This window comes from Podarcis tiliguerta (genome assembly GCF_965153285.1).
Source record: "Podarcis tiliguerta genome assembly, chromosome: 8".
NCBI classification, from domain to species: Eukaryota; Metazoa; Chordata; class Lepidosauria; order Squamata; family Lacertidae; genus Podarcis; species Podarcis tiliguerta.
This window is the reverse complement of record NC_139541.1, coordinates 39,486,830-39,513,739: the sequence shown is the minus strand read 5'-3', so window position 1 is coordinate 39,513,739 and position 26,910 is coordinate 39,486,830. Positions and strand designations below refer to the sequence as shown.

At 48.9% G+C, this 26,910-nt stretch overlaps 1 protein-coding gene across 10 annotated transcripts in view; it reads left to right on the top strand.

Annotated features, from left to right (window-relative positions):
• Positions 1-25,568, top strand: part of ZNF469 (zinc finger protein 469) — a 262,917-nt gene extending 237,349 nt beyond the window's left edge. For 8 of the 10 annotated variants that reach the window (XM_083456428.1, XM_083456424.1, XM_083456430.1 and 5 more), the window contains 2 exons: positions 5,411-5,481; positions 11,076-25,568. In XM_083456428.1, the coding sequence (XP_083312554.1) occupies positions 11,278-24,003 (12,726 nt within the window). In that variant the 5' untranslated portion in view covers positions 5,411-5,481; positions 11,076-11,277 and the 3' untranslated portion in view covers positions 24,004-25,568. Of the gene's footprint in view, positions 1-5,286; positions 5,326-5,410; positions 5,482-11,075 lie in introns of those variants that run through there. The other 2 variants (XM_083456425.1, XM_083456431.1) reach the window with 2 other exon arrangements.
• Positions 25,569-26,910: the final 1,342 nt, after the last annotated feature.

Genomic DNA, 26,910 nt, shown 5'->3' with positions numbered 1-26,910 from the left:
TTTCATGGAGAGGGTGAAGTGGGGGCACTGGAGCCATAAATCCACCAGCGCCCAGGCAGGCTGGCCTCGCATTCCTTTCAGAAACGGTTGTCATTAAGAGCTTTCCTTCCAGCTGTGACGTGCGCGCTGGCCTCGTGTGGGGCTCTGCTTTCCTTCCTCGCAGAGTTCCTCCGCTCTTGGCGCTGTGCGTGCCTAAACGCAGGAGAAATTAGAAGAAGTAGGAGGATGCTAACTGGAGAAGCGGTTAGAAAGAGAAAATCTGAGGGCAAGCCATTGGTGGTTGGGGAGTTATTACACCTTCCGTCTGGAGACCTGATTTTTCTCTGTGCGCTACAACAGCAAGCTGCCTTATATTGTGTTAGCCCATTGTCCCATTTAACTCAGTGCTGTTTGCACTGACTGGCAGCTGCTGTCCAGGGCCGAGCTTGAATTGGGGGCCTTTTACAGGAAAAGCAGGCTCTTATCACTATCCTTTAACCCAGGAAGCTGCTTTGCCCTGAGTCAGACCGGTGGCCCATACAGCTAAGTATTGTTGACACCGGCTGGCAGCAGATCTCCAGGGGTTCTTTTCCCATCACTGCGTAGTGATGCCAGGGATTGAACCTGGAACCTTCTGCCTGAAAGGCAAGTGCTTTGCCACTGAGCCACAGCCATTTCCACTGTGGGAGGGGGGATAAAATTACTTACTCCCACTGAAAGGACCTTTGTGGGGCCACCCCTACTATTATGCAGAGTAAAGTGGTTGCATCAGATGGAAGGTGCAAAGGGGGTGGAGGTGGTGAGTTGCTGAAGGACAGAGAGAGTTGCTGGAGGACAGAAAGATACTCTCCCCTGTACTGAAGTCAGATTAAACACCTTTTGTACCATGGGAGGGAGCATCCTCTTCCATTGCCTCAGGAAGCAAAATGCCTTGGGCCAGCTGTGTGTGTGCAGCAGAGGCTGTGACTTACTGCTTGTGCATAGTGGTTAACTGCATGGATTGCAGCTTTTTCACGAAAAGAGTGTTTATGCCATCACCAGCTGCTGCAGAGAACATCCTGTGATGGCGAGGAGACCAGCAAGGACAGGCAGCATCTGCCCGGCAGCTGTTCCATGAATGACAGGCCTGCAAATCCCAGTTGTGTGGTTTTCTAAATCATATTTGCAAAGCACATTTCAGACCACTGAGGCAATGTGAGAGGGGAAGGTGAATACATTCTCCCCTTTCTCCAAATGTTCCTACAGGTTTTTGAGACTATGCCTTGGTGGGCGTCTTGAAACCACAGAGATCATTGCAACCTCTCTCTCTCTTTCTCTGGGTGTGTGTGAAAATGCATAGAAATATATAGAAAAATACTTTCCACAATTTTCCATAGTGGAAACTTCATTTCAAACTTTGGTTGAGGGGTTCTGATTAGTTGATTTGCTAACTGAGTGATTAAAAAGCAGATTAGTGAACTAGGATTTCTTTTAACAAGGCTAATCGCATAAATTTTCGAAGTTTGCACTAACCGCAGGAAATTCAATTCAGCTGGCTTTGGCGCCATCTGCTGGAAATGTGTATCAATTGCAACCCTGTTCTTCCCGCCCGCCCTGCCCCCCTCTGCCCAAATTTTCTGGGTCTTCTTTATTATTACCTTCTTATACCACTTTTTCCTTCAAGGAGCTTAAGGTGGTGAATGTGGCTTCCCCCCTTCTCATTTTATCCTCACAACAGCCCTATGAGGGAGATGAGAGCATGAAAGAGTGACTGGTTCTGCAGGAACTGCTTATTCAGTTTAAAATGTTTTTTTAAGTCAACTTTTCTTTTGTAGACTAAATTATAATCATTTTAATTGATTTCCGCCTCCCTTATTTTAAGCTGATAACATTTTGAGCTAAATTTCTGGGTCAGAATAATTAATAGGGTAATGAAACCACAATTGAAATGCTCGTTAATCGTGCTTTATAGAAACAAGTTCTCAAAGAGAGAAACAACGAAAGCTCACATACAAAATTGGCAAAAATTATAGGAGCATAATTAGGATGGGCGTAGCTTGGGATAGGCGTGGCTCAGTATCAGAGCATCTGCTTGGAGTGCAGAAGGTCTCTGGTTCAATCCTTGGCATCTACAGGTAGAATCACAGAATTGTAGTTGGAAGAGACCCTGAGGGTTATCTAGTCTAACCCCCTGCAATGCAGGAATGAAGGTAGTGCAGAGAAAGACTCCCGTCTGAAATCCTGGGAGCTGCTGCCAGTCAGTGCTGGCAGTACTGACCTAGGTGGGAAGGGCTGTAGTATTGTGGTAGCACATCTGCTTTGTGCGACAGATCTAGTTGGACACAGGCTACAGATCCAAAGGACTGTTTCATCCTCACAGTGACCCTGTGAGATAGGGTTAGAATGAGGGTGACTGACCCAAAGCCCACTAGTGCACTTTATGGTGGAGAAGGGACCTTTAAAACAAAAAACAAAAAAACCATTTGTCTTCCTGTATACATAAAAATGTAATGTTGTCGTCATGCTGCTGTTTGTGTGGCTGCTGATTGGCGGCTGTGCCAACTCCAGTGTAATGACAGAACAGCAGGCAGGCAGGTGGCTGGCCAGGCGAGCTTTTTAACAGATGCGGGAGAGACTCTTTAGAGAGTGGCTTGCCAAACTGCACTCTGAAGCTCCTCCTCCTTTAAACGTGGCTATAGAATGGTTTAATTGGGGGGGGGGGGGTTGCTTCAGAGAGCAGTTTGACAGACCTGAAGCACCTACCACCCTCCTTTAAAGGGGGTTGGAGGTTGGGGTGAGCTGTGAGAGGATGAGGGGCTTGGGGTGAGCTGTGAAGGGCAGGGTGGGATGAGGGGTGAGGGAAGTGGCCAGGTATAAAGGGAGGAGCGTTTGGCCAGGTGTGGGGAAAGGGGGCTTGGCAAAGGGCTTGGCAGGTAGATGGGGCTGGCCAGCAGAGCAGGCAAGGATGGCATCCCCTAGTTAAATGTGTAGTTCATAACACAAAACACACCTGAAGCAAAATAAAAGAAACCACTAGGGGGGAAACTAACCCACGTTATTAGCCATTTCCAACAACGATAACTGAAGAGAATATCGGGATAAAGTATTATTTTATGTCTTATGTGCCAAAGTGGCTTCTAATGGCATCTGAAAAGTATAAAATACAGTGACATAAGCTCAAATAATAGATCCCAGGTGTAGGGACCATGTTATCCTCACAACAACCTTGTGAGGTAGGTTAACTTGAGAGGGATGGTGACTGCCTCAAAGATACAATGTGAATTTCATGGCTGAGCAGGGACTTGAACCTCCTTGGTAAAAGAACCAGAACATATCCTGAGCTGGTCCTGAGCACAGCCCCTCTGGTCCCCTCTCAGCACACTCCTTGCTATTTCCCATCCTTGAACGCCACCTGGAGGTCCCCCCCAACCCCCCCCCCCAAGTCCTGTCCCTTTTATCTCCCTTAAATGATCTCAAATATGTGATATGATAAAGACAAGCGCCCATTCAATTTAACTCACCCTAATGCCAGATTCTACTTTTACCAAAGTAATTAAGATAAATGCAGCTGATAATTTAGGAAGCATTCTTAAATGTACCTTTCCTGGCAGCATCTGAGATATACTTTTACCTTAGAAGATTTATCAGCATACTTAGGTAACAGATAATTCCTTAGCGAATGGCAGCATTTAGAAGCAAAATGAGAGATAAATATTTCTTAAATAAATGTCAAAATAACTCAGTCTTTATTACAGTCCCTCAAAGGAGTTGCAGTCAATCCTGCGCCTCAAGACAATTTCTGTACGATATCGAAACCTGCAGTGGCTGGGTGGTGTCATTCGTACCAAATGTAATTGTTTGCACACAGTTCTTTATGGTTTGGGGTTCTGAAATAAATAAAGGAATTAATTTCATGCTGGCAGAAAGTCTTCAAGCCGAGAGCCCTGAAAAATGATCTGTGCACTACAAACCCTTTCATAATTGCCCTGAGCCAAATGAATTGATCTAAAGTTCAAGACATACCTAACAAGAGAGATGTGTGTTTGCGATTAAAGAGCGTATGACTATATCGGGGAGGCGAATTAAGCTGCTACTTAATTTATCGTTGAGTCCCACCGTATGTGACACTTATGTGCATATAGGTTCATTTGCTCACATCTATCCCACCTTCCTCCTCCCCTCTGTCAAAAAAGTAGATGTGAAGTTCCTAAACATTAGGAAGAACTTTCTGACAGCAAAAGCTGTTTGGCAGCAGAACAGACTTCCTTAAAAGGTGGAGGACACTCCTTAATTGGAGGTTTTTAGACAGAGCCGTCTGCCAGGGATTCTTCAGCTGTGGTTCCAGCACTGCACAAGGTTGGACTAGATGACTGCCACAGACTGGTTGGATGCAGAGAAATAGGTGGGGGAACGAGCTGGGGAACCCCCAAGGGACGATGGCTCTGAGCCTAGGAATTGGTGGTGGGACAACAATGAGTGGTCAGAGGGAGAAGAGAGAGCAGACTGGGAGGAGAAGGTCTTGGAAGCTGAAGTGGTAACAGGGCTTAGTGAGTGGGGGGAGTCTGTGGCAGAGAGAAGTCCAAAATCAGAGGCAGAAGCTGAAGCAGGAGAGTGGGGGTAGATGAGTCAGTCTGGTGAAGAGGCACAGCTGCCTCTCCCTCCTGCTGTGAGAAGCTCCCTTCCCCCTGTCTACCAGAACCAGGAGAAGCATTAAGTGCAGGAGCAAAGACTGGTATACAAGCTCAATCTCAAAAGTCACCCATCCTCTGAAATTTCTTCTTTGAATTTTGTGATGCAGTTCTGGAAAGCCTTCCTCTGAAAGAGTGAACCAAAATACATATGATATTAGGGGAAAGAGTGTATAAAAGTGCATATAAGATACAAAAAAATGCAAAAAGTGATTGGAAAAGATGTATACACTAGTTAAAATCACATACAAAAATGTGTAAATTAGGAGAAATGCACACTAAAAAAACCTGACAGGCTTTTGTACAGACTGAATCTGAAATGGACAGCTGTGCATGTGAAGGACATCCCTCTCTCTGAGCTGGGACAGCCATGGCTGCCCTGATTTCGCTCTAAAGACTTTGGAAGTGGCTCTGGGAATCAGTCTGTCTCCGGGTCTCCCTTGCCTGTGCTGAGGACAGATGCTCTGAAATGGCAGCCACTGTCAGATTCAAGGGAGAATGGGCAGCCAGCACCTCTGAACTGCCCTGTGGAGTGTGCGCTGAGAAGCCAGCTCAGCTGAATCACTCGGAGCCGGCAGCCGAGCACATCTGTACATTAGTCTCCCGGGAGCACCCATTCCCAGCACGTCCAACAGCACAGCCGGAGGAGAACGCGCCTTTCACGTCCAGCTCTGGCAAGGTGCTTGAATGCGCTTGTGATCTGTGGCGGCCATGGCAGCCAAGCCAAACAAAAATTCCTGACATATTTTTCACTTTGCTTGCAGCCAAGAAATTCATATTTCACGGGAAGTTAAGCCGAGACCCAGCAGTAGCTGAGTGACGGAAGTTTTCCAAGGTATGGCGAGTTGACAAGTGGTGGCTGTGGGAAGGGGAGGGGCTGTTTGACTTTTTAAAGCAAATGTTCTGAATTTCTTTTTTAATCCCCCAGCAGACTGGAATAATCCCCTTGTGCCTCTCACCCATATATTTCTCCTTCTACGGCCCATCAAAAAATAGAAAACCCCATTCAGGGCCTGTTAAAGGATAGACTGATTTAAAAAAACACACACCACCACCAACAACAACAATTGAGTGTATTTGTGGTGGAATAACCATTTCACAAGTGATTTTTTTTCCACAACCATAGCCAAACTTTTGGCTTCAGAAGCTTCAGTTTAACCTGCCTGGATATAATTTAAATCTTGATGAGCCACTCAAATAGTCTTCTGTATACTTGCCATGCACAAAATATAAGGGTTTGCTTCATTATTAACCCTCCCTCCCTCCCTTCCCCCCCCCTCGGGGAAATTGCTTAAAACTAATAAGTTGGTGGAGGAAGTCAAAGAGGCACTCAGAGGCAGCTTTGATTTCAGTGGCTACTTTTCTGCTGCGTGGGATCTGTTTTTCCTCTGCTGAAAAGGCACTGAGCACCTTTTCACCTGGATGGCTGAAGCCTCCTCCCATCCCCCTCCTCAGCATGCTGGCTGCGGGCCCCTACTTGAATCTATGGGGAATGTTTTGGAATCATTCTAAAAGTGCCATTGTTTGAATCAATGGGGAATACTTTCGGAATAATCCATGGGTGTCAGGTTTATCCACCAGGCTTCTTTTTCAGCTTCCAGAGTGGCAGGTGTCTTTAAGTCTGGTGCATTTGTCAGAGTGGGAAAAGGTTCAGAAAAGGGCAACACGAAATGATCACGGGGATGGCAACTGGGCAACCGGCAGGCAGGGCTCAAGCTCAAGCGCCCTATCCCCTCCTGTGGTTTCCAGAAACTGGTATTCAGCATTACATTACAGCCTCTGGCTGAGGAAGCAGAGCAGAGCCACCATGGCTAGCAGCCGGTCGATAGCCCTCTCTTCCATCAATTTGTCTAATCCTCTTTGAAAGCCTTCCAGTTTGTTGGCCGTCACTGCCTCCTGTGGGACTAAGTTTCATTGTTTAGCTATGCGCTGTGTGAAGAAGCACTTTCTTCTGTCTGTTGGGTGTCTTCCAACATTCAGCTTCATTGGGTGCCCCAGAGTTCTATTGTTATGGGAGAAGGAGGAAAGGGTTTCTCTATTCACTTTCTGCATGTCATGCATAATTTTATACAGTTCCATCATGTCTCCTCTCACTCGCCTTTTCTCTAAACTAAAAAGCCCCAAATGCTGCACCCTTCCTTTGCTCCATCCCCTTAATCTGTGTTGCCCTTTTCCAAATCTTTTCCAGCTCTACAACATCCTTTTTGCGGTGAGGCAGCCAGGAGCATGCATCGTCACTCAGATCCTTCCTTATGTTTCCATCTTTTCCTGTGTTTCTCTTCCACACACCCTCCACTTACCCGTTCATGGAATCAACTGGTTGAGTTGGAAGCCAAGCATTTATGTCTTCTGGCTGCCTGCAATAATGCAGCCGTCAGCCTAGGCCCCAGCAATGCAAATGTTGCAAGTTTTATTGAATCCCCACGAGAAGGCTTTTTTTAAAAAAAAAATCCTTCCAAAAGGCCTTCCTTTATGTGGCTGAGTGAACCCAACTGTGATAATGTAACTAGCTCTGGTTTTGTCGGTTGTTTTATCTTGGCAAGGTATCTTTGCAAATTTCAGCAGCAGTAAACAGGCTTGCCCGTCGTAGCTCCAAACTGCATATAAGTGGCACATTGTTGGCTGGCAGAGAGGGAGAGCAATAAGACCCTCTCAGTTACCTCCATTGGGCAGGGATTTATTATGTTTAGCCAAGTGTGAAACTGTGGAGAGGTGTTTTTTTTGTTTTGTTTTTTAAGGCTGTCAAGGCTGCATCAGACTCTGTCTTGGTTGATGGACAGGGCTGATAAAATGGGCAGATCAAAGAGGCAGCGGCCAGTGACCTCAGGCAACCCCTTCTGCAACATTTTGGTTCCCAAGCTGGGAGTAGAAGCAGCAGGAAGGAAAGTGGCCGAGGTTAGATCTCTTGGTGGAGTACTTGTCCATCAGCCCAGTTGCCTAGCTGGAGATTTTGACAGCCCCACATATGTCGTCCCCCCCCCCCCCCCAAGCTTCAAAATGAGAGCTGAAAGAAAATCCAACTTTCCGGAGAATACACTTGGAAATAATCAATCTAAGCTGCTTTGGCACCTTTGCTTTACACTTAAAGTTAATGTCAGCTGAGGAATTAGCACCAAATTACTCCGGCTCAAATGCTGAGCCTGTAGTAAGGGCAAATGAAGCAGTTGACGCCCACTGCAAATGTCCATAGGAAGTTCTCTTACTGAGTTGGACCATTGCTCTATCTAGGTCAGTACTAGCTACGCTGATTGGCAGCAGCTCTCTAGGGTTTCAGGCTGGGGACATTCGCAGTCCCACCTGAAGATGCCATGGACTGAATCTGGAGCCTTCTGCATGAAAGGCAGATGCTGTACCACTGAGCTACAGCCTTTCCCCTTCAACTGTGGTACCCTTGCTAAGAGGAAGCATGAAGTACTTTCCAAAGAGCTGTGGGTTCAAGTTGCATATATTTTACCATCATCACAACATGTGACCTCACAGTGCAATTTTGGCTGCAAAATATAGCATCCTGAGCATCCTTATTTATTTCTTGTTTTAAGGTGCTAGTCCTTAAGATTGCAAAGTTAAGTTGAAAGAGTATGGCCAGACCCAACCCACTGATGACCAGAAATCTTACTTGGCAATCTCTTTGGCTTCTGGGATTTCACCGTACAGTGCCTACACATTTTTGAGTGCCTCCTCAAGACCCTGCTTTGTGCTATTTCTGGGCCAATCAGGAGACTAAGCCAGAGATTCTCACAAGATTGGTAACAGGAGTCTTTAGCAAAAGAGAATAAATACATTTGAGAGGGGCTACTTATACAGTATCTCAAAAAGCAGGCCTTTCGATGCAGTGGGCAGGACTGCTTCGCTCAGACAAAAGCCCTCAGCTGGCTGCATGATGTAAATGCACATGCCTGTGGTCAAATCCATTCCATGCACTCATATGCCACTTCAACAGTTATGGCACCCCTGAAAGTATCCTGGGAACCATAGCTTGTTACGGGTGCTGAGGGCTCTTACAAGACCCAGAACTAGCTGCCATTCCAATGATATTTTGGAGGAAAACATGACTCTGGTGTAAGAGCTTTAAGTGCATAGTGTAGATGTGACATATGTGCACAGGAAGCTGCTGAATTAGGCCATTTGATCCTTACATCTTTTGGTCTATTCCATAGGTTTTCAACCTTTTTTAGTCCCCGGCTCCTTTGACCAACTACCTTATTTTTCGCCCTATAGGACACACTTTTTCCCCTTCAAAAATGAAGGGGAAATGTGTGTGTGTCCTATGGGGCAAATGCAGGCTTTTGCTGAAGCCTGCAGAGCGAGAGGGGTCGGTGCGCACTGATCCCTCTCGCTCTCCAGGCTTTGGGCAGCTCTCCGCAAGCCTGAGAAGCTTTCCCTGGCCAGCCCTAGAGGCACCATTCACCTGGGGAGCTTGTAGCCAGGGCCACTGCAATAAACAGCCATGCAAGCCAGAGCCAGAGATGCAAGAGGGCATCAGAGGAAGGAGGGACAGAGGCCTATGTTGCCCTTGGTACCCCCAACCATTGTTCAAGGCACCCCAGAGTAAACCACTGGCCTACTCTGACCAGAAGCAGCTATTTAAAGTCAGAAGGAAGCCTTTCCCATCTCCTCCTGCCTGATGGTTTCAACCAGAGATGCTGGAGATTGAACCTGGGACCTTTTGCATGAAAATCATGTCTGTCACTATGGGACTCTCCTTTGAGCATCAAACATCCAGGTGGTTGTGGCTTCCCTTGTGTAACTCAGCTGGCTTTTCAACAGCTGTCATCCAACATCTGGAGGTTACTATGTTGGCTAATCCTGGAAAAGAGGATGGCTTTTGGGGAGGCCCCAAATGACCCTGAAATATCTTCCATGTCATCTCAGAAATTCTCTCCCCCCCCAAAAAAAAGGTCATCATGCAATAAAACATATTATGTGCCCCTCTGAGGCCCCATGTCCAGATTTTTGCATTTGGGGACCTGCCCATCTTTCCACACATGGGTGCCCAGTGCCCAAGACTGGCACATGTATTTGAGCCAATCCCACAGTCGTAACATCACAGACTAAGAGCCCCTTGGTGGCACCTCATTGGAGCATTCCTGTGAGAACAGGATGCTGGACTAGAGGGGACCCCCTTTGGCCCCATGTAGGTGCTGCCGGACTCTGCAAGTGTCCTTCACTTTTAAATGCAAGTCAAGTCACCTTCTGCGCAAGGCCTTGCACCAACGGAGGCTGTGCTGCCATTCAGCTGCCAGCAATCAAGCAGAAGAAAAGGGCAGAGCAGCTGTTTCTGGACATAAAACGATGATCGGTGCCAGGAGAGAATCTAGGGGGTGGGGTGGGGGTGAAGGGAGAAATCCAGAGAGCCCAGCTTAAGAAATCAAAGGTAGAGCTTTCTCCTGACTATAAGCCATAGGCGGGGCACTTCTGTCATCTGCTCCTGCTAAGAGAAATATCGTTTTAAGGCAATAAAAATGCCACCCTCAGCAGGTTTTAGCCAGAGGTAAATTACTTATAATAACCTTTGAAGTGCTGGAGGGATGCTGGTGGGGGTGGGAGTGGGGGGCTGATTGCCGCAGCTGGATATGTCTGTCAGGAGTGTGGACTCCCCCCCCCCCCCCGTAAGGCCTGTAAACAGCTTGGGTTTCTCAAAGGTACTTTTGCACAAAAAAGCTTGGTCCTTCCTACTGTTTGCACTTGGGCTGAATGGAGAGGCCCTAAGCGCTGAAAATATTATGGCACTCCCCCCCCATAAGTAATTCAAAATATAAACAATAGTAAATTATAAAACAATTTCCCCCCAAAATGACACAAATGATACATGTATGCTGAAATGTGCATGCATATAGTTCATGTTCAGCACCTGACAGAATCTGATTTCTTGACATTATTTCCGCCTATGTTAGTAGGACACCCCACTCCTGGTTTAGGTGGGGATAAGTAATAAAGTAGAACAGAAAAATAGGGAAAGAATGTGGAGTATAAGGAAGTCTTAGAAAATTCAGATTTTTCCTGTGCTGCGATGCTTAAAAGACCCCAAAACCAATTGTCAGATTATTGCAAAAATTTCTCCTTTGCTGGTGCCCTGAGCTTGTGCTTTTTCTGCCTCTTGGTAACACAGTTCCCTGGTTCTCACCCAGGATGGGGCCAGTGCTAACCCCAGTAGGCAGTAAGTGACAGGGGACTCTGTCCATTTCCTGACAGGGCCAACTCTTCCCTTGAAGCACTCTGCTGATTCCTGGAATCAACTCCTTCCAATCTCAAGCAAAGTTTCAGTCTTGGACATGAGTTTGATATGTTTTTGCTTACATTCTGCTATCAGGGAGAAGCAGCCTTAGTCCTTGGGTTTTGTCACCAAATATTGTAAACATTTAAATATTTGAGCATTGTAATATGAGACTGCAGAGCTTCTGAATCTCACGAGGCTTTTCTCTCTTGCAGGTCCCATGTGGAATCCTGAGATGAACCCCCAACAGGCCTCATACGCAAGTCCTGCCCCATAGCCAAGATGGAACTAGGAGCTGTCCGAGAGGTTGAGGTGCCTCACAGCTGCTGGAGAAGAAGGGATGATGGTTGCCATGGAGGACTCCCGTGCTGAGGGGCTGAAGGAAACCAGTTCCTTTTAGGCCTGGTCCTTAGTACCATGATGGGAGAGACACAGCATGCTTATGCCACCAATGATACTGAGCCGAATGCCCAAGACAAAGATATTGGCTTTGAGCAATTTGGCAAGAAAGATGTGGGCGAATTTGATGGTCAGCTCCAGGAAGGCTCAGAGTCATGTCTCCACACTGGGACTGAGAATGGGTCCAGCTTCACTGGTGTCAAGGACAAGGAGCCGCACAATCAAAGGGAAGCTGTGATCCGGCCTCAGCAAGCAGGCAAGATAGACTTCAAATCCCTCCACAACAGGCCCAAGTTCCTTAGCGATGGCCCTTGGGGTTCTGTCAAAGGAAGCCCCCAGTCTCCCCCTGGAAAGAGCAGAGCGAGGGATAAGAACAAGCGGTCTGGAAAAGGAGAGCGTGGCCACCAGCAGCTCTATAGACTAACTATCAGCAATGCCAGACCAAACCCCACCATTGGTATTGCTTATCCCCAGCAGAAGGTCACCCCGCCCAAGAAGGTTGAAGTGGGCCGGGGACCCATCTCGGGGAGCTACAGGTTCCACGTCCCCAGCATCCCCGAGAGAGAGGTAGAACTGCAGCAGGAAGACCTCAGTTTCGCACGGTGTTTTCCTGAGGCCCCCTCAAGCCATATCTCCAGCAACTTTACCTCCCCGACACCAACCGCGCGCCCAGCCCATGGCGCAAAGCTTCAGCTGCCAGCCGGTGTTCCTCACGAAAACTCTGGCACCAACGGGCAGCTGCATTATGTGGAGTTCCAGGGTAATGGGAATAGCTCGTGGCCTTTGCCAGAGAAAAGCCTCCCAGGTGCTAACAATGGACTCTCTGCCCCCAAAGCTTGCCCCTTGTTCCCTGAGAGCAGCAAACCTAGCGCACACTGTGTGGGGCCCTTGTCGTTCCAGTACCCCTTCCAGACTTTGCACAGCTCTGCTGCGGACCCTTTCCAAGGCGACATTCATGCTCAAGATTACATTGATGTGTCGCTGGCCGCCGGTCAGGCTTCTCATGGTGCTTTTGCCTTCCACCCTTCCTCCAGGGAATGGAAAGAGGAAGCTCTCGCCGGTGGCTCCTACGACCACGTTGGCCCGGAGGGCAGGATGTACGGGTTGGCTCCTCAGCAGGCTCCCTTCCTCCCGTCACAGACTCAAGGGCATTTGCCTTGCTACAAAGGAAGGAAGGAACATTCCACTGACCACAATGGTGCTATCTCTCCTTCTGGTGCTATCGACCAAACTTCAAGCACTTTCCAAGAAAACCAAGGCGTTTTCCCACCCAGTTTACACGTCTCTAGTTTGCCAAAGCCGATCGGGAAGAGGCAGTCCTTGTTGACAGACAACGTAGCTAGTCAAAGGATACTGGATCCCGGTGGTGCTCTGAGAAGGAACATGCCACAGGTCTCTCTACCCCAAGTGCACTTTCAGAACACAGCCAGTGCTGCCAGCCTGGGCTCAGTGCCTTTTGAGAAGAGCCTTCCCACTACTGTGCAGGCCCAACCCCGGCTCTTGCAGTCTTGGGAGGGAGGCAAAAAGGCTTACCCTCCCGTGGAACAAAGCTCAACCGTGTACCCAAGCCCTGCTGGGAATCAGCTCTCGTTTGGGTGCCACCCAGGGGCAGAACAGAGGCAGCACATAAAGAAGGCCTGGCAGCAGCTGCGCCTCACCTCCGCAATGCCCGGCCAAGACCGAATTGAGCTGTCAAGGAAGCTGGCCAGCCAGAAGCCACCTTTCCCCCTTGGGGCATCAGACTGGGACAGCAGCAGCAAGGTTCAGAAGAACTCCACTCCCAGCTATCCGAGTAAAGCCCTGCTGACTGCGGAGGGGGTTGTCAGGCAGCAGCATGATCCGGGATCAAAGAACTGCACTCCGGCCAACGCTTTTGGCTTTGACGGGGCAAAGGACACGGAACTTCCTGGCATGTGTGTTTCCAGGGGCAAGCCCCTCTTCTTCAGCATGAGCCAAGCACTGCCGCTAACTTCCTCTCGTCTGTCTTCCAACCCAGCTTTGGTGTTGCCACCGTCGGCCTTGACTGCCTCCCCAGCCGATTCTCCTCTCCCATCGCCTGCCCCCCACCCTGCCAGCAGCGGCAGCACCTGCTCATCCCTCTCACCCACGTCAAGCAGCCCAAACAGCCACAGTTTTGAAGATGGCGCTGTGCTGACCACGTCACCCTTTTTTCACCACCAGTGCCACCCAAAGGATGCCAGTGAGCCTTTCCATGCCTCCGACTCACTGAGCTCCACCGCAATCCACTACCAGGCAGCGGACCCTCTCAAGGGCTTTCATCTCTCCCAAGGTGCCTCAAAGGATGAACTCCTCTACAGAGGCGTCCCTGTGGACAGCCACGTCCACAAGCCAGAAGCGGATGCCTCCAAAGGGTGTCTGGAGGGCTTTGAGGCTGAGCTGCCTCCACCGCCTTATTCCTCGCATCACTTCCTGGCAAGCACACTGAGCAGCACCAGCCTCGACCAGCTGGATGTCTTCTTGACCTGCAAGCAATGTGACCAGAACTTCAGCACTCTCTCCTCTTTCCTGGACCACCGTCAGTTCTGCAGTTCTCACGCAGCTCTCCAGGGCCCATCAAAAGGCTCTTCCCGGGGGGCAGAGATCCGGAGGCAACATCAGGTGCCTCCTGAGTCCACAAAGCATCCGCAAGCTGGCCTGGGCCTCCTGCTGCCTCCTGTTGATTTTGCAGATGGAGAGAGCAAAGGGGAATCCAAGGAGGATCCTCTGAAGGCGAGTCAGCTTAACGGCCTTGCCCCAAACCCCATGCCGCTTAGCGCTTCTGACTTGGAGATAGACGACGCCAAGCTCGACAGTTTGATCACGGAAGCTCTGAACGGACTTGGGTACCAGTCAGATAACCCTGAGATTGACAGCAGCTTCATCGATGTGTTTGCTGATGAAGAATTGGCCTCTGTGAAGGTCACCAATGGTGGGACCACTTACAAAGCAAAAGAGAGCGTTGCTTCAGGGGGAAAAACGAAGCAGCACCCAGGGATGGAGGAGAATGTGAAAATGTTGAGCAGCTATGATGATCATCCCGGCATGGACTTGGCAAAAAGGAAACCACCCGGGAAGCAAAATGGGCATAAAGAGAGAGTGGCGAGCTGGTTTCCAGACCAGGGAGAGGAAAGGCTCGGAACACAGAGCAGCAGGGAGTCCACTCAGAACAAGGCTAGTGACCTGGCAATGTATGGTGAGGCCAACGTTGATGCAAGTGCCCAAACAAAGGTCAGAAGGAAAAACTGCAGGAGCCCCTTTATGCCTCAAAGGCAGGAGGCCAAAACCATGTCAGAGCTGAAGCAGACCAAGAGCCTGAACCGCCCTCCTTCTCCAGGGAACAGCCGGCTCTCTGCAAAGGATGCCAAGAAGCGCAAGCAGCGGAGCGGCACCTGGAGCAAGGAGCTCATCCACAAGATTGTCCAGCAGAAGAACAAGCTGCACAAGCTGCACAGCAAGGGCGGCAAAGCCGTGCCACTCTCCTTGCTTGCTGAGCAGATGCTCCCCGAAGCCAAGGACAGCAAGTTTGGCGAGTACGAATACATCTCGGAATCGGACGACGAGCGTGTGGAATACGCCAAGCGGCACTGCAGGAGGAAGGCGGGGCAGCGGTTCAACGGGAGGCTGAGGAGCAGCCTCAGTCGGAGGCGCCAGGGGAGAGCAGGGAGGGAGAAGGACAAGGAGCCGGTGTGGAGGTACGGTCAGAGGAGGGGCAGAGAGGAGCCCCAAAGGGCTGCCAGCAGAGAGCCTGGAAGTAAAAGCGAATGCACAGGCAGAGTGTGGCGCAGGTGCAGCCGCTCTTCCACCAGCAGCTGCCAGAGCACCAGCCTGTCCAGTGAGACGAGCAACAGCCCTCAAAGCACCGAGAGGGCCGATTCTGACACTGAGAAGGAAAGCGAAGAGAGGAAGAGCTTGCTGCACGCCGCACCACGTCCACGAGAGCAGCAGCCGGACATTCCTGAGAAAGAAGTGGTAGGAGGAAGAAGCCAAAGAATGACCTCTGAGTTGTCCAGAGAGCAAGGCAGCGTCAACTCACCCCCAGTTCAGGCAGCAGGTTTCCAGGTGCACCAGAGCCCCAGCATGTCCCCAGTCCCTTGCACAAATGGAGACGAAGGTTTGCTCCGGGCCAAAGGGAAGAGCTATCACAGCAGTGGCCTTCTTAACCAGAACCCCACTGGGCTCTTTGGCACTGAGGATGCAGAACAGCCCCAGGGGGGATCCAGGCACAATAATGATAAACCCCTGGCTGCACCGAAAGACGCCGAGCAGTGTTCACTGGAACGGAATCAGTGCTGGCCCCAGTTTGCTGCCTACAATGGAGAGGCCTTGAAATACCACCTGGACGAGCTCAGTGGCCCATCCTCTGATGGCAGCCATGACATCCCCAGTGACAAGAGCAACAGCTATAAACAAGAAGACCTCAAGTGTTCAAAGAAACCATTGATTGTGGCTCCAATCAGCTGTTTCCGAGACAATCCCATGGGCATAGGGATAGCCAGGAAAGGCGCTGCTGCGCTCGTTGATGCTGCTGGTGCATTCTATGACTGCAAAGGGTTATCTAACAGCTTTGAGTCATCAGGCCTTTTCTCGGATGCTGCAGGTGTGGAGCCATCACACAGCAGCAATGTGTTCCTGTTCCAGGGGGGCATTGACCTCAGCTCATTCAAACAGAAGCACCCTGAGATCACGCCCTACGAAGGTGATAACCATGAACAAAGCAAAGTCCCCTCACCTCTTAGCTTTGATTCTTCATCGGTATTCGGGGAGCTGCCTGTGGCCGAGTTTGACGCCACCTTATATGATGGTGTGGTATCAAGCAAGGACAATTACATGGCCTTTGAATGTGCTGGCCATCATCAGCTCAGCAAAACCACCCCCTTTGACCAGCAGTATTCTCCATTCCCACAAGAGAAAGACTGGAATCTGATGGAGGGGACATCCCCAGTTTTGCCAGAAGACATTGCCCAGTTTCACAGCCTCCCTGTTGAAAAAACAGTCGCTAAAAGGTACCCTGGCGAGATCAACCAAATCCCTTTACCCGAAAGGATGGCTGATTACAGTATGGCTTTCATGAGCACGATCTCAGATGACGAGCTCGAGATCAAAAGGTTAGTCACTGAGTTGGAAAGCCAGCTGCAAGCAAACAAGCTGAACATGGAAGTATCCGATGAACACCAAGCTCCCAGACAACCTACCAGCACAGATAAGAAGGAAGCCACCCACCAGTTTTCACTCTTAACCCTCGACCAGGAAAGCAATGGGAAAGGGCTGTTCCTAACAGAAGCCGAGTTTGAGAAAGCAAGCCTCCTTTCTACAAAAGCCTGTGTCTGTGAAAACTCAGGGAATGAGAAAAGTCTCCTTGCAACTTTAGATAGCAAGTACAGAAGCCACAGGGACCCTTGGCCATGTCCGGTGCCATTCAGCCCAATACACTCCACCATGCACACACCATCTGCCACTGATCTGATTTTGGGAGGTCCTTTTAACTCCAAAGAGGACCAAGACAAGCTTCATGACAACCTGAAGGGTATTGAAATCTCCGAGGAAGATGACTTCAGTGAAATGCAGGCTGCACCTGCCAGAATCATGCCAGATCCGTGCTCTTCAGGCATCTCTGATGATTTGCGAGTTCCAAGCTACACAGAGCATTTGATACAAAGCCCTGATCCATTGTTCCCTAAAACTCTGGAGGCAACTGAGCTAAATGCGCATGAGCCTTTGCCTCTGAGAGGGGAGGCGTTTGCAGAACTGCCACCAAAGGAAAAAACTTTTGATGGTGCTGCTGAGTTGGAAACGTACGGGCAGCAAGTTCTGTGTTTGAAGCCAGATTTTGGACTACAAGATGTTGGTGGTCCAGAGCTTGATGGCAACTTGCCCTCTAGTGCCCAAAGCATCAAGGACCCAGAAATGCTGGAGAGCATCACACTCTTCCCAAGGGATGAGGATGGATCTGCCCTTCTGGATAAGTCCCAACAGACTGTTTGCCACTCTCCAGCCCTACAAAATAAAGCTGGAGATGGGAAAATGCTGGTTTTTGACACATTGCCATTTTCAAAGGAGATGAATGGGGAGGTAGAAGATGTGTCCGCTCCCCAGGAGAAGGCAGGCAACCCATTGCAGCAGCTGCAGTTGTTTGTGGCCAGGACAGCCAAAAGCAACGAGGAGGACTTGCTGATGCCATGCTTCCCAGCCCTGCAGCCCACCTCCCACTTGCCTGCAAGTGTTGACATTCAGTCTGAACAGGAAGAGGCATCTATGGGCCCTGTTGCAAGTGAGGAGGTGGCTGAAAGTCCCATAGTGAAGGAAAGGAAGAGCTCCCTGGCAGACGAATCTGAGAACAGGACCAAGGCATCTGATTCAACTGAACTATTTTTTGAACCAGGCAAACAGGCAGAATATCTTGGTGAAAGGGCTCCCTGCACTACAGAGCAATCAGCCCTTCAGAGCCCTGAAAGACACAATCCCATTGCAGAGGAGAAGGAGCAGGAGCAGCACCTAAAAGACGACTGTTTTGAGGTGGTGGGTGACATTAAACTGTGTGCGGGTGGCATTTCCCCAGAGCACAGACACCTCTCACCACTCAGCGGCTCAATGGTGACCTCATTGCTAAGGGAAGAGAGAACGCAAGGCTGTCAAGGTACAGGAGAGGTTGTAGAAGATCAGCAGAATGCAACCCTGGCATTTAGGAGCCACAGAAAATCCCCCTTAAGCTCTGGGTCATTTGAAAATGACACACCAGGCTGTGCTTTGCCAGCCACGCTCAAGGGACTTGTGGCTCACTGCACACCTTGGGGCGAAGCCTGCTGTGAGGATCAAGTGTTGTGTGCTGCAGAAGTCCACCAGATGGAAAGGAGTGGTGATCAGGTGGGACAGTTGCAATGTCATGTGACTTTGGCTCCCAGCAACTCACCTGAAAATCAACATCAGGATGATTACTCCTTGCACGGGAGAGGTTTCTGCTTGGGAACCAGCCCAGTTTCAGAAGAAGGCCAGAACTTGGAGGAGCAAGCCAGCCACTGTGCAGAAGCTTTGTCTCTGGAAGTCAGCTTGGCTAGTCAGAAAGAAGTGCTGAAAAGTGACACAGGCAGCGTAACACTCTCTGACTTCGGAGTATCTGAAGAGAGTCCGACTGCTGCTGGGGAGCAGCAGATTCCCCTTCTTGTGTGCAGGTGCTCCTCTAGTGCTGAGAAGACTGTTGTTGGGAATCCCATGCAGGATTATTCGGAGCACCAAGAATGGACAGAAGCACCACAATTTCTACCCAGCATGCTCCCTTGTGGTGCCACCTCTCCTTTGCTGTCAGATATGATCAATAGTAGTCAACAGCGCATTGAAGAAGATGCCACCAGCACCTTGGCAGAACCTGAAAAGGTTGTCCGTACACCACCTGCCTCTTCCCTGTGCTCTGGCGACCTGGCAGCTCCTCCTGTAGAGATACAAATACCCTTGAAATTACAAGCCAACAGCTGCACATCTCCCAGCCTGCTACCTTCTAACAATAATGATATTCCCGAAGAACTATCCAAGCATCCAGGTCATGAAGACAGTGGCATGTGCTCTGTCACGGATGTGATTACCTGTTCTCAGTCAGCATCCTTGCAAAACATCATGCTTGACCAGCCTTCATCAGAGACAGATTCTGCTCAGCTTACAAATACAAAGACGAATCAAAACAGGGAGTTAATGTCAAAGCCTCAGGGGCCAAAGGAGGCTCAGATTTGCCTTCAGAAAGGCAGCAAAGATCAAGCTCAACCAGAGATCCTTAATGATCAAGAGATGGCCACTGCTGACCTTGCAGGAACAGCTAATGCCAGTGAGGTTCACCTTAGTGCTGGCCAGTTTCCAGAGACCACAGAGACTGGGATCAAGAAGGCTTCACAAGACATGGACAACAGAGGCAACAGTTTGAAGAATGAAGGCTCTGAGAGTGTGAAAGGGTACACTAGCTACACAGAACAAGAGGAGGGCAATGATGAAAGTCTGAAAGATGATTTCAAGACCAAGCAAGCAAAAGAAAAGAAGGGGAAAGGACTGCAAGTCACCTGTGATATTTGCACAGTTCGTTTTAGAACCAAAACTGGGTTGATGAGGCACAAAACTGTGAAACATCAGGAGAAAAAGGAGACCACTCCGTTGCCAGGCCAGGACTGTGCTCCACTGGAAAAGGCATTCGCGGCAAGCAAGCAACTCTCTCGGAGAAACAGCAGGGCTTCCATCAAAGAGAGAGCAAACAGCTCACACCTGTCAAAAGCAGGCGTTAGCCAACCATTTCCCAAATCCTGCAGGAGCCAAAGGAAAGAGCCCAGTCCAGAGATCCAAGAAGTTGTTAGTAAGGTGCTCGGTGACCTAAGTGTGATTTCATTTGATGTAACCCAGGAACTCCAAAGTACAGAGGTTCCAAATGAAGACATGAAAACAACGTCGCTAAGGACAGAGGCAGAGAGATTGGGCAACTCAGCACCTGGCTCTAAACCAGGGCCAGACACAGGAGGGAAAGACAAAGAGGCTGGTGCTGGTGGGTTGGGCAGTTTTGCCAGGAAGAAATTGAAGGAAAAGGCAAGAAAAGCCAAAGTATTTCCCAATGAAACCATCGAATCTTCTCATCTAGAGAGTGAGATCCCTGAGCTTTGCTCCACAATGATTCCCTGCACTGTCAACCTCCTTCTGACCACTGTCTCTAAAGAACTGGAGAGCAGCACTCCATCACCTAGCCTCCAAGAACAGGCAAGGGCACAGTCACCATTGCCACTTCACCCTCCAATAGTCAAGGACTTGGAAGAAGTTGGTGAAAAGACATCATCAGCCCAAGAGATGGCTGGGCAAGAGCTTCTTCAGGATGTAGGGAGCTGTAATGGGCAATTGGTGGATCCAGGGTTGAAAGGACACTTGCCAGAGAAGTGGATGAGCAGGTACCCAAAACAAGTTGAGGAAAGGTTGAGCAATGTTTGTGAAGAACCAGGTGAGGATATCAGCATGGAAAAACCAGAGTCATCTGAAGAGAATCCACCCAAAGAGATTTGCTGTAGAAATCAAAAGAGGCCATCAATGTATACACCAAGTCCCAACAGCCTCCAGCAGTCCTGCCATGCTGGAGCAGTTGAAGAGGACTTCCCTGAAATCATATCAGAAAAAGCTTCCAGTGGTGTCCCTTATCCCACAGAGTCCAAGCCTTTGAGGATGGAAGAGCTTCAGATGAGGAATGAATCTCAGGGGGATGAGGGGGATGCCATGGGTCCAGACCTGCAGAGTTTGTTTGATGATGACTCCACGTTTTCACAACTTTTCCCCAGGAATGACCGGTTTGCCCATCGGAAGTGCAGGCGGGTATATGGAAAGCGGACCAAGAAGCCCAAACCTGTCATAGAAGTGAACCCCAGGCCAGAAGGCATGGCGGGTCTCTTTACAACCAGGATGGCTTCAGATCTAGGAGAAACCAGCTCTTTCTGTGTCACCAGGGAGGACCCTTGTGAGTACGACACCATCTCCATTGATGACGCTCTGACTCTCAACATGTGTCATGGCAGCAAAGCAATAGTAAGTGATGTCAATTCCGGATCTACCAAAAAAGTTCTGCAGCCAGACGATGCCAGGCAAAGGGAGGACATTACTGATTTGAAGAGCGATGGCACAATAAGGAGTCCAACAGAGGATCTTCCAAGCTTGAGTAGTTGGGGTAGTCTTGAGAAGAAGACGGAAGGCATTTCTGTTGACAGAACGTTGCTCAGCCCATCCGTGGAACTGACAAATGGGCAATCATCAATGGCTCCCAGTCCAGAACCTCCTGACCTGGAAGAAGAATCCTATGACACTAGGATGAATGAAAATCCTGGCCTGTCTGAGTTTCATACAATTGATATGGATATGTTGAACACAAAGTTTGAGATGAGAGATGTGTGCTTTTACAGCATTGGGGAAGATCATCTCAGCCACACTGATGATGAATGCACCTCAGGGTTCAAGCCACCGTCACCAGCCCAGCAAGGCAGACCCATCAAAAATAAGCTCGGAGAAGGAAAGCAGGGGAAAACCCGTAGCGACTTGAATCTCAAGGCTAAAGACAAGCAATACAAGTGCAAGGTGTGTTTCCAGTGGTTCCTCACTTTAGGGGAGCTGGACTTCCACAAGCTCACTCACAACCCTTCTCCTCCACCAACATGCTACATGTGTGTCCAGAGGAAGTTCAGCTCCCGGGAGCAGCTAAGGGACCATTTGAAGGAGAAGCATGCCAAGAACAAAGCCGGCTTGTGGGCCTGTGGGATGTGCCTGAAGGAAATATCTGACGTCTGGATGTACAATGAGCACTTACGAGAGCATGCCACTCAATTTGCCCGGAAAGGCCAGGCTCAGAAATCTGTCCTGGGTGGGTTGCCCAGCTGCTTCAGTGATGATGATGATGCTGTCACGCATTTCCTGAACTCTATCATATGCCGGAAACCCAACAAATCAGCCAAGCATGCTGAGCCTGGCAGCAAAGCACCTGCTTGCAAAGAGAGCAAAAGTCCCAAGGAGCCCCAAGGAGGGCAAGAAGTGACTGTCAACAAGGACACCTTGGAGGTCCCACTAAGAACCAAGCCAACTGTTGCCTCTCCCAAAGCAACAGCCCCATCTCCCGACCCTGCCCCTAAAGCCGAAGGGCCTCCAAAGTTGGCTCCCATGCACCCAGAATGCAAAGATCCCTCTCGAGATTGCCATCACTGTGGAAAGCAGTTCCCCAAGCCCTTCAAGCTCCAGCGCCACCTGGTGGTGCACAGCTTGCAGAAGATCTACCTGTGCCACAAATGCCCAATGTTTTACCAGGAAACCAAAGAGCTTCGGAACCACCTCAGCCAAGAGCATGGAACGGCTGAGGAAGCAGACATCAAGCACACCACGCTCTATGCCTGTGAGCTCTGTGCGGATGTCATGCATGTCATCAAGAAGTCTTTCATCTGCAGCACCTGCAACTACACCTTCTCCAAAAAGGAGCAGTATGACCGGCACATGGAGAAGCACCTGGTGGGGAGCAGCAAGACCTTCCGATTCCGAGGAGTGATGCGGCCAGGAGTCTCGGCCAAGGATGGGGATAAGAAAGTAAAAGAGGAAGGACACCTGCGGGAAGACATACCAGCAGCTAAAAAGAAAAAGATGGTCCATCGCAACACCTTGCTTGCACCAGGCTTACCTGTGCAGGCAGATTGCACCTGTGTCCCCCAACTAGGGAGTGAACCTCTGCTGTCTCCAAATGAGCCTCTACCCACAGCAGCCAATGTGGCCACAACACCTCGACCCCAGACCTCCATAAAAGCAGAAGACCTGGTGGGCCGCTACTCCAGTCTCCTGGGTGAAATTGCAAAAACCCAGTGTGATGGTCTGCCTCCACCTCTACCAGTTTTGCCCCAGGATGAATCAGGTGGCCCAGAACTCAAGCCCACCACTGCACTTTCTGCAAGACCGCTGGTGAAAGGAGACTCCCTCGGCGATACTCCACCTCCTTCCATAGACTCTCCTGATGCAGTTAGTATTGATCTGGCCAGCTTAACACATAAGCAAACAGCAGCACCAACACAAAAGCTGTCTCCAATTCATCTCTCTGAGAAGCACATCAAGGAGGCAGTGGCCCCAGAAAAAGTCACCTCTAACGGCAAAAGTGAACATGCCATGGGAACCTGGGACAGCCCACATTTCCAAGAAGAACCCATGAGCAAGATGCCTGACCTTTCTGCTGCAAATCTGGGGGCGACAGAATGCAAGGGGACTCCCAGAACAGAGTGGAGCGGCAATCCTGATCTAAGTGATACAGCTCCTCAGGAAAGTGCCACCAAGATGCACTTACCTGAAGCAACCTTCCACATGCTCCTGCTGAAGGACAAGACCTCCTCACTTGCCCTCAACCGGTCTGCCAAAGAGATGCCTTCAAAGAAGGTCACAGGTGGGCAGACCTATGCCGAGAACTACCCCAGTGTCCATTGCTCCCTGGGCAATGCAGAAGAGGCTCAGAAGCCACCACCCTTAAAAGACAAGGCCCTCCCAGAGATGGGTGCTGCTTATTCCAGAGACAACGGCACCAGTGTTGGCATCAAAGAGATGGGAAGCAACCCCGTCAAGCCTGTGAGCGGCCACCTCCGGAGCGAGGTGGGAAGTGCCCAGGCAAAGCACAGCCACCCTGACCTGAGCAAATGCCCAGAGAGACCCATTGCTAATGGGCTGACCAAGCTTCACCCCAAAAAGCGGAAAGAACACAAATCCGCTCACAAAGGAAGCTCAGCCTCCCGCGAGAACATTGAGGGGGATGGCAACAAGAAGAAAAAAGCCCGGACGCCGGATGCTGGGAGGAGCGACGCCGCTGGAGGGTTCAAAAGGGCTGATTGGCCCAACAGTGATGCTTTCGCTCTTTCCCCCCGGAGGAGGGACCCTCACTGCAACAAACTGAGCCCTACGCTCAAGGTGTCCATGGCTGGCGGCCAGCTCAAAAAGATGGTGCTTGACCAATGCTTTCAGAAGAAGGCGGAGATCCGCCACGCCAATGGAGACCTGAAACGCAAGAAGGACCTCTTGGCCGGCAAGGCCTTCCACCACCCCCTTTTAGCCAAAGACCCCTCTGCCTCCCTGCCAGGCTCTTTGAGCCGGCACAGAGCTGTCCAAGGTGCTAAGCTGCCCGACTCTCACAATTACAGGACAGCTGAATCCCAGAACAATCTCCTAAGCCAACTGTTTGGGCAGAAATTAAGTAGCTTTAAAATTCCTTTAAGAAGAGATACTTCTGAGTAATTTATGAAAGTGACTTATGGTGATCCTTCGCTGCTTTCATTGGGGTTTGCAAGGGGGGGGGGAGAGAAATTATCAAAGCATTAAATTCGTTTGTGTAGCGTGATTTCTCTGTCTAGCTCAAATGAACTTGCACTGCAGCCTCTGAAATAGTTTTGCTTTGTGTCTTGCTAATCTACTTTAATTCACCTGATTTATCATGCAAATGCTAGAACTTTGATGTTGCTGATGATGTTCATGAACTAAAACTGTAATCGCTTTGGGCAGAGTGAAGCGTCAAGAGGAAATGCTTTATTGGAGAAGTGCTGAGGTTATAAGGATACTTGCAAATCCCAGCCCCTTTTCAGACTGTGTCTCTGTTATCTTTGTACAAAGTACTTGAAGAGATGAACTTCATTCCAGAGACGTCTTATTCATAAGGTGCAGCACACTGTAGAAAGCATTTTTTTCCTCCTCCCAAAGATTTTGCACAAATAATCCCGAACGATTTCATTTAATTGGGAGCCAGCCTAAGAAATAACAATTTAAAAAAATTAAATTAAGAAGGAAGCAGGCCACAGTTTTGACAGACAGACATTTCCAAGAATGTGGCATTAAGAACTGCCATGCAGCATTTGGAAAGTTACTGCCTTTATTAGACCACTGTAGATGTTGCTAAAAGAGGGTTATATTTTTTATTTTTGCAAAGAGAAATGTACACGCCTTCCCCTCGAACCTAGCTAAACTGCACCTTGAAGATTTGTGACATAGTTTTTTTTATTATTGTTTTTAATTATTAATATTTTCCAGTGAGAAAACTGCCAACTTACATCTTCCCCACTCCCCTGCAGTACTGTGTCTCAAGGACCTGTAAGGTATCATTTTTATATTAAAAACAAACCAACAAACTCTTACTGTATTGAGGTAGTTGCTAGACTTGGTATGGGCTTTACACTATGCAGTTAAACTGGTGCTATTTTTATTTTCATAATGTGAATACAGACAGGAACACACACACACACACACACGAGTCAAGGAAGAGGGAGAAACTTGTGAAAGAAGTAAACCGTTGCCTGTCTAAACCTAACACGGAGAGTGCAGGATGGTGTTCTGACAATGCTCCTCCTGCGACGCTAATACTCTGCAGTGTATGCAGCAAAGGTTACATCTTGAGGCTTGAATCTCAGGTGCAAAAGGCGACTTGGAGGATAATCAGCTGTTAATAGGGACCTCCATGTTTGAGAAAGAGGAGGAGACAATGCACTGAAGGGGTTAAGGGGGGCACGCTCTCAGAGTACTTTGCGTGTGTCTTGCAAACTATATGTGTTTCATTTTTTTTAAGGAATTAAATGGCTTTATCCTGTTAATATGTACCTTTACAGTTCTTTGTGTAAAAAAAAAAAAAGTAGGTTAATTATACGTCAGGTGCAATGCATTATGTTAAAAGTTTTTATTTTGATATTTGTCAGAGAACAGAGAAAAGTACAGAAGATGCCATTTTTTAAATAATAAAAAAGATGTTGTAAAGGTGCTATTTGAGCGCCTCTGCCTCTTTTAATATTGTTGAATAAAGTATGAGATGAACATAATGCTGTGGTACTGTAAAACGGGGCCCGGATTTATCTTCTCAAATATAGTCCAATATTTTCACAGAAGCTCACCGGTCTGTGTGGCGTTTTTCAGAAAGTCTGCCTTCTATTCATTTCTCGTCCTTTGGGGATGCAGTGAGCATGGGAAGGTGGTTCCCTGGCAGGCAGGACTGGACTACCATGTAACAACTGAAATTGCGTTACAGGGGTTGGACTAGATGACCCATGGGGTCTCTTCCAACTCTACAGTTCTATGATTCTGGCTTAGTGTTCTTCTGTTAACAAAGAGCAGCCAGCACATGACTTCGGATGTTGTGATGCCATTGTCAAATAATAGAAAAGGTTTTCAGATGATACCTCGGTTACCCAAGAGCAGATCTTCCATTTTCAGAGACAATGGAAAGTTGTGGCGCTAACATGTCACTCTGAGCCCTAAGAGGAAGGGCAGCATGCTACAATAACTAGCCCTCACTCCCACTTGCACTGCTAATGTTCTCCAGCATGCTTGGCCCACAGTTTATTTGTGCTTCTACAACATACCCCAGCATTTCTGAACACTGATTGGGCTTTGCTATGCGAGTCTTAATCCTTGACTGCTTGGCTCCCTGGTGGACATCACCCTGACTCCTGTTTCCTAACTCCACCCTTCACACATCTCTTCCTATCCCTGAAATGCTGTACTTAAAATATCCCCAAATCTGCTTCCCAGCATCCCAAATGCAACACAAGAATCTGCCAATTAATCACACATGCCCTAATTCTGTCCGTGAGCAATCCCCTGTACAGAGAAGAGAGGAGCAGCTTTGGCTTCCCTTGGTGACTGTCCACTCCCCTGTATTCTCAAGGGGGCTTTGTCGCATCATGAGCCACTGTCTCATTTTCTAGCTGATAAACACAAGAAAGAAAAACCACACCAATGGAATCATGCAGCTTGTCAGGTTTAGCAACAGGAGCATTCTGTTGCATTAGTGGAATGCAGAAAGAAATAATAATAATAATAATAATAATAATAATAATAATAATAATACCAGCACTTGGTAGAGAAAAGCTTGTCCAGGACTCTCCTGGTCAGTCTGCCTTTGTCCTCAAGATGACCTCTGTGTGAGTCTCCCTGAGTTCCAAAGGCATGGAGGCCGCCGCAAAGCGACGGGTATATTATATTCTTTAATTACTGTTGCAATCATAACATTTAAACACTGTCAACGAGAGATAGCTCATAACCGCAGGCTAGAATCCTGCCACTTGGGGCTTGTAACTCAAACTGCAGGATTAATTTGATTAATTGATAGAATTATTTTCCAAACCACTCTTTTGTTTATGGCGGCTTTAAATGCTCACCGCC